General features: G+C 45.0%; 1 protein-coding gene across 1 annotated transcript; it reads right to left on the bottom strand.

The window, feature by feature from the left end:
* Nucleotides 1–725: 725 nt before the first annotated feature.
* SIGLECL1 (SIGLEC family like 1) lies at nt 726–1,785 on the bottom strand. Its single transcript, XM_024132693.2, is given in 4 exon segments — nt 726–832; nt 983–1,178; nt 1,181–1,275; nt 1,632–1,785. Coding segments are annotated over 4 exon segments (552 nt in total).
* Between the last annotated feature and the right edge of the window lie 5,788 nt (nt 1,786–7,573).

Here is a 7,573-nt window from a genome sequence, read left to right as displayed (position 1 = left end):
CCTGGAGCACATGATGGAAGAGCTGTGAGCTGAGTCCTAAACAATGAGTAAACCTCAGCCAGGTAACAGAGGGGTTCAGGGATGGGAGATGAAATGTAGGGAAGGGCACCAAGCAGAAGTCACAGTACAGCTCAAGAAGATTTAAACAACATGACTAATAAATTTGGTTTAAAGGAGATATATATATATATACACACATATATACATGTACATATATATAATATTTATATAAAACGCTGCATTCAACAAGTGTAGAATGCATATTCTTTTCAAGTCCACATTGGAATATTTATTTATATAAACTAAACAAAAATGTTGTCACAAAGAAATAAAGAACTGAAATCATGCAGAGCATATTCTTTGACCTTTTTGGATTTAAATAGAAATAAAGAAAAGAGGATTGTTAGAAAATATTGATGCCTCTGAAAAAACCTCCATGGGTCAAAAAATAATAATGGAAATTAGAGATATTTTAACCAAAAGATAATAAAAGACTTTATATTAAAATTTGTGAGATTCAGCTACAGTCATGCTTACAGGGAAATTTATAGCCTTAAATGGAAAACTGGAAAAGAAGAATGGCTGAAATTTAATGACGTAAGCGTCTGTATCGAGAAAACTGACAGGGCTGAATTAACTGGAAGAATCATAAGGAAGGAAATAAAGAATGTAAATAAATGTGGTAGGCTTTGGGGAAGGCCTGCTGTTGAATTTTAACTTGATACTCACGCAAGGAGGACAAGGAAGAAGAAGAATAGTGCTGATGCAATGGATCCATACACAATGCCCTGGATCAGCCCCTTCGCGAACGCATTGGAAACTGAATTCTTATCTGGAAGCAGAGGGAAGTGAGAGTAGTTTTTCTCCTAAGGCTGTAAATGCTGAGCCACTACTCTTTCCTCTGGCTCTGTACCCAACCTCATCCTGGTCCCTAGGTGTTGTCGTTCTGGCCCAGTAACTAGACCCCTGTATTCTTCCTTACCTGGTATGAGGAAGATGCTTGAAGTATGGATTCCATGTTGGTTCTTCCCCTCACAGTGGAGGCCCATGATTATTTCAGGCTCCCCGAGGAGGCTGATGGCGCTCTTGGCCCAAGGGGCAATTATGCTAAAAGTCACCTGGAGGATGTTATTCATGTTGTTCAGACCCACGGGAACACCTCCCATCAACCTCCCATCAACCACTGCGCGGAGGGCGTGGGGATCCCATGGAAGGAACAACTGCACCGCAGAGTCTTCTTCAAGGAACAAGAAGAATAAAGCATCGTGGCGGGGGCTGTGGGGAAACAGGGTCAAGAGTCAGCAAGCATCCTGACTTCCCTTCTCTTCTTCCTCCAGGACCCAGCCTTCTCCTCATTTGTGATTCACATGGGGCTTCGGAAAGACTTTCTGGAAGCCCAGAGGGTCTGGGACTCAAACTAGTTCCCCTTCATCTTCTCTCCTCATCTGCCTCAGGCTCAGCAGAGTCTGAGGCTGGCTCTTACCTCTGGCCTTTCAGCCCAGAACTTAGGGGAAGATGAGGCTGCTCCTCAGACTTCTCCTGTCCCCCAGCCCAGGACTTAGGTCTTTCTCTTGGGCCCACCATTCCTCACAGACTCTGGATTTTCCCTTGCACTCACGGGCCGCGCTCACAGGCTTCCTGGAGCCTGACCATGCGACTCCCGGTCGGGTTAGCTGGGGAGAGGTTCAGATGACATCCGAGAGTGGTGCCATGGTCCTTAGGCTTCAGGGTGAAGTGCAGCACCAAGGAGGAGGAGTTGCTGGAGCCGTCTGTGGTAGAGGACATATTGGGCCTTTTCCAGGAGAGGAAGAGGGCTTTGGTTTTCTTTGCAGGTGCCCCTGAAGGCACAGGCCAAGGACATACGTCCCCCAGCTGCAAGAATCTCTGGGATGTGGTGCTCTGGTTTCTCAGTCAGGTCTGGAGGAGAGAGACAGATTGGACCCAAAACTTGGAGACAAGGGACCCTCATTAGCTCATTTGGTACCTCTCCCTTAATCCAACAACCTCATAGAAGCTGGGATTGTTATTATTGGGTGGCTTTTCACAAGTATATTTCCCTTCTCTATATGCAAGGGGCACACCTCAGTGTCTAGGTGAGCAAACTGAAGAGAGTTGCTTAAGGTGGCAGAGCTTGAACCAGAACCTTGACTTTCAAGAGAGGATGAGTGAATTTTCTGAGGATCTACATTGCCTTCGATTCTTTACCTGTCTCTTAGCCGACTCCCTCCCAATCCATCTCTTCCCTTAGGCTCTGCCCCTTCCCAGCTGATCTATGATCATTTACACCTCCAACTCTTACTGGCTGGATGCTGCTGAGCAAGTCACTTCCCCCCTCTTTGCCATTCCTATTCGGGGGAAAAAGTTATCAGCTGTGCCAGTTGAGTTGTATTATGGTTGTAAAAATGAAATACCTAAGATTTTGTAAAGCCCAGAACCAGGTGAAGAAAAAGCCACACAATTACCAGAAGGCCTTCTGGAGTACCTTCTTTCCAAGCCATCCATTGCATGAGATTGAATGTCACCTGACACGGAGAGATCGATATTCTCCCTCAGCAAAGGACTCATGTGTTCTCCTAGATCTGCATAGAGTAAGTATGTCGGGTTGTCCCTTTTGAGTATGTTGTGGATCAGCTGGGTACATTCTTGCTCTTCAAGACTCCAAATAGTGTGGGCTCTGTCCTTGGTGTTAACATCTATGGCGGCATTGGGTTGATTCGTAGCTACAGGGGAGCCGATACCTTTACTGAGCCAGGAGGCCAGGGTCATGAAGCTGCTTGGGGATTCTTTGGGAAATTCAAATACACAAGAGATTGCAGAGCACAGGCTCTCTTCCACTGGTATCTTCTTGACTTCTACCAACACATGAAAAAGTAATCCTGTGGGGAGAGATTCAAGTTGAAAAAGACTCATCTTTTGTCCTCTAGTTTCCTACTTGTGCATTAAAGGATTAATCTTACCCTGGAAAGGCTTGGCTCTAGCCCAGGTTCTGGGCGGGAAGCTCTGGGCCCTTGCAATGTTCTGTCTGGTAATGACCAGTGTCTTGGTTTATCTGGGGCCTTGGGCCACACCAGACAGTCTATGCTAAAAGCATGATTTATGGGGAGACTTGGGCTATGCACTATCAATTTGATCTCTGGAGGGGCTGCAGACAAAGGTCAGCCAAGGGGGTGGTCTGCCATGCTTATGTGATCGAGCTGCAATAAAAACCCTGGACACCAAGGTCTGGTGAGTTTCCCATACTTTGTTGCTGGGAGAGGAGGGGCGCTGTCCACTGGGAGATGACAACTGGAAACTGGTGTCTTGTCTCTCCTAGGTCCTGCCCTATGTGCTCTTCCCTCTGCTGATTTTAGTCTCTGTTCTTTTGCTATAATAAATCGTAACCAGGGGAGACTTCCCTGGTGGCGCAGTGGTTGAGAGTCCGCCTGCCAATGCAGGGGACACGGGTTCGAGCCCTGGTCCGGGAAGATCCCACATGCCGCGGAGCAACTGAGCCCGTGTGCCACAACTACGGAGCCTGTGCTCTAGAGCCCGCGAGCCACAACTACTGAAGCTCGCGCGCCTGGAGCCCATGCTCTGCAACAAGAGAAGGCACTGCAACGAGAAGCCCGCGCACCACAACGAAGAGTAACCCCTGTTTGCTGCAACTGGAGAAAGCCCGTGCGCAGCAATGAAGACCAAACGCAGCCAAAAATAAATAAATGAAAAATATAAATTTATAAATAAATAAATAAATTGTAACCAGGAAAGAATAGTTCTGCTGAATTCTGTGAGTCCTTGTGAGTTACTGAACCTGAGGGTGGTCTTAAAGACTCCCAGACTGCACCAGCCCAATCTAGTCTGCTGGGTATTTTTTATTTCTCTTGTTGGTAGTAACTGTATCTTGTAACCTTGGTCATGTTGCTTCATTTCTGTATCTTAGTTTCTCAAATCAGAAAAATGGGTACAGGGACTTCCCTGGTGGTGCAGTGGTTAAGAATCCTCCACCAACGCAGGGGACACGGGTTGGATCCCTGGTCCGGGAAGATCCCACATGCCGCAGAGAACTAAGCTCGTGCACCACAACTACTGAGACTGCACTCTAGAGTCTGTGAGCCACAACTCCTGAGCCTGTGCTCTAGGGCCCGCGAGACACAACTACTGAGCCCGCGCACCACAACTACTGAAGCCCGCGTGCCTAGAGACTGTGCTCCGCAGCAAGAGAAGCCACTGCAATGAGAAGCCCGTGCAGTGCAACGAAGAGTAGCCCCCACTTGCCGCAACTAGAGAAAGCCCGCACACGCAGCAACAAAGACCCAACGCAGCCTAAAATAAATAAAGTTATAAAAAAAAAAAAGAAGAGAGAGAGAGATTAAACCCTGCCTGAGGTCATAGAGAAAAGGGTAACGGCACCAGGCCTGGACCCTGGCTTCCCACACGTGAAGTCCAGTCCCCAACTCATCACATTGGAGATCTTGATACACTTGGTTCTGGGCCACCATGCTTTTTGACTTCTCTAAGACTCAAGAGCACCCACCGCACAGGTGATGATGTTGGGAGAGCAGATGTGGATACGTTGATCATTTGGGTTCTAGAGTGCCTGGGGCAGAGCATGAAAATGGAACTAGGAGTCAGAAGAGCTGGGCACTCCACGAGCTAAATTTCTAGTGACTTTGGCCAAGTTGCTGAATCTCCCAAAGCCTGTTTCCTCATCTGTGAAATTGGGACTATAATTCCCCAGGGAGTTGCTGGGTAGAGAAAATAGGACACATGGTGGGTCACAATGGCAAGCACAGAAAATGCACATGGAAGATGTCTATTACATATTATTTATCATGCACTTAATTCTTTAGGTCCTCCCCTCTTCACCTGACCTCAGCCCAGCCCAGCTTCCGCCCCCGCACCCACACCCACCCCGGCACTTCCTTGGCTTTCTCAACCACCTCCTACCCGGCCTCTCATTCCACTTACCCAACCATAACAGTGGTAGTACCATCAGCTGCCACAGGATCTCAGGGACAAGAGAGGATCAGGACCTATTACGCTGCTAACTCTTGATCTCAGATCCACATGTCCTGGAGGGCAGGATTTGGAATGCCTCAGGAGAGAAGCAGCAGTTAGAAGCAGAAGGTGGAGGTAGAAATAAATTCACTGTTTACTGGGTATTCTTATCTCTGCAATCGCCCTTAAGGTCTGTCCACCTGTGAGTTAGGAGCCTCATGGGACCAGAGGCTGAGCAGCTTCAAGAACAGGGACAGGGAAGGTTCCCCATGACTCTCTGTGGAGCCTCAAGACCATGTCTGCTTTCTTCTCTTTCCTCTAGTCTTCACTCCCAACCCCTTCTCCCTTTAAAGGGTCTCCAATGCCAGGCTGAGGAGCTTGGGCTTTTTCGCAAGTTGATGGGGAAGTCATGGAAATCATGGAAAGGTTTTGAACCATGGTGGGGGGGGGTGTGGACAACAGGTGTGGATGCTATAAAGGTCTCTATGGTCTGCATTGAGGAGGAAGCAATAGTTCAAGAGAAAGATGATGTGGTCCGAGCTGGCCCAGTGGCTATGGGGGATGGAGAGGATGGGGTATATTTAAGAGATATTTGAGTGGTACAAGACATTTCTACGGCTAGCAAGATAAATTCCAAACTCCCTTGCCTCGCATCAAGGCTGTCCGTGATTTGGGCTCTCACTTGCCCTATCTCTACTGCTCCCCTTTTTGCCATTCTTTGCAAACTTAAGAGAAACAAGTATGTGTACATATATACCACATCTACTGCATGCATTCCTACCTCTGTATATTTACTTGGGCCACTCCCTTTTCGATGGCATCCTTCTGCAACTCTCCCCTCTGTCCCCATTCAAATCATACCTCTCTTTCTAGCCCAGGTCAAATGTAGCTTCCTCCTGGTAGCCTTCCTGGATCCTCACAACCACAAAAAAGCCTCCTTTCTCAGACTTTCTTCAGCACTTCTATATATTCATCTCTTTTAGGGCAATGTCTCAGGCAGAACCCAAGAGTTGCCTGATATCTACCGTCTTGTATGTTCTTATTGTTTCAAATTTGTTCAGGTGGTGAAGTTATAAGTTTAAGAAAAAACCTATTTCCCTTCCTCCTTTACATCTAGGGCCGGCCACGTGACATAGTTCTGGCCAATGAAACAAGTACAAGAAAAATGCTATTAAATTATTATCACCAAATAGAAGTCTATTCAGCCATTACCCCACTTTTTGCCGTCACAATTGAGCTATGAAGGTCTGTTTTTTGCATATAATTCTAGCTAATGAAATTTGAGAGCTCGATTTTTTTTTTTTAAATAAGTGTTCATGATAAAGGAAACGTGTCTCGGAAAGAATTGAAGATGTTCCCTTCCCCTGCAGCTATAAATCGAAAGATACGATTTTGCGTTATAAAAGGGTTCGGGGAGTTTTATTTGATATTGTGCAAAACTGAGAATGTTTATAACATAATTTATGTTCTCCTCTGCAATATACAGTTTCATATGAATATTCAAGACTGGTACTGATTTGTTCTGTTCTCTGTTGATATAAATCCGCCCTTGGAAGAACAATTCAAGCAAAGAGGTCTTACGATACTCCAAAGACATTAGAAATTATTCCATGTCTTATGAAAATGATATCCAAATAAAATGGAATTCTGACCAGTTGTCTTACTTGATAATTTCTTGCTCTGGTAACAATAACATTGTAATTGACATCTCTGTTTCTTAAATTGTATACCTATCTGTAGGATGGTACTGTTCTCTTCTCCCACGTGGACAATGCAAAAATAAAAACCACAGACTCTGCTGTTAGATTTATTATTTAGCAAATATTTTGAGAGACTTGCCTACTTGAAATACTAAATGTCTGAGACTATCTGCTGGAGACTTTTGGGGAGTTCTGGTTTTCTGATATTAGCACCACTACTTTCTTCTTGTTGCTTTTCTTCTTCTTTTTCCCTGGAATATAGATGCGATACTGGAAGTGGAGCAGCCGTCTGGCGACCGTGAGGAACCATGTAGATCAAAGCCACAGACTGAGGATATTATTGACAACAGTATAGGGATTCTTGTTTCCTGACAGCCTTGTGGAGCTGCTACACAAACCTGCACAGTCTACTGCACGCTTCTTCATTTGGTTACTGCTTTCATTGGGAAACTGATGAAATACCCTACCAGGGAATCTATCTAAGAGTGAGCTCCTTGAGAAAAGGCCCTACATCAAATATATCTTTGTGTCCTTTCCAGTGCTTAGAAAGGTTCTCTTCTGAAAAATATATTCTTTATTATCCTTGTAATGTCTTTAGGATCTGTGGTTATAACTACTCTTTCATTCCTGGTATTCAAAATTTGAGTCTTCTCTCTTTTTCTCAGTCAGTTTACTTAAGGTCTATCAATTTTATTGAGGTTTTTTTTTTTTTTTAAAGAACAAGCTTTTGGTTTCAACTGATTTTTCTGTATAGCTTCTGTTTTGTTTTGTTTTTTTTTTTAAATGAAAAAGCCACTTTATTGAAAATTTAGTTGTTTCCAATTCTGGAAGGTTAATTTTTTTTAACATCTTTATTGGAGTATAGTTGCTTTACAATGGTGGAATGCAGGTTGAAA

This window comes from Physeter macrocephalus, chromosome 17, assembly GCF_002837175.3.
Source record: "Physeter macrocephalus isolate SW-GA chromosome 17, ASM283717v5, whole genome shotgun sequence".
Classification (NCBI taxonomy): Eukaryota; Metazoa; Chordata; class Mammalia; order Artiodactyla; family Physeteridae; genus Physeter; species Physeter macrocephalus.
This window is presented reverse-complemented; position numbering and strand designations above follow the sequence as displayed.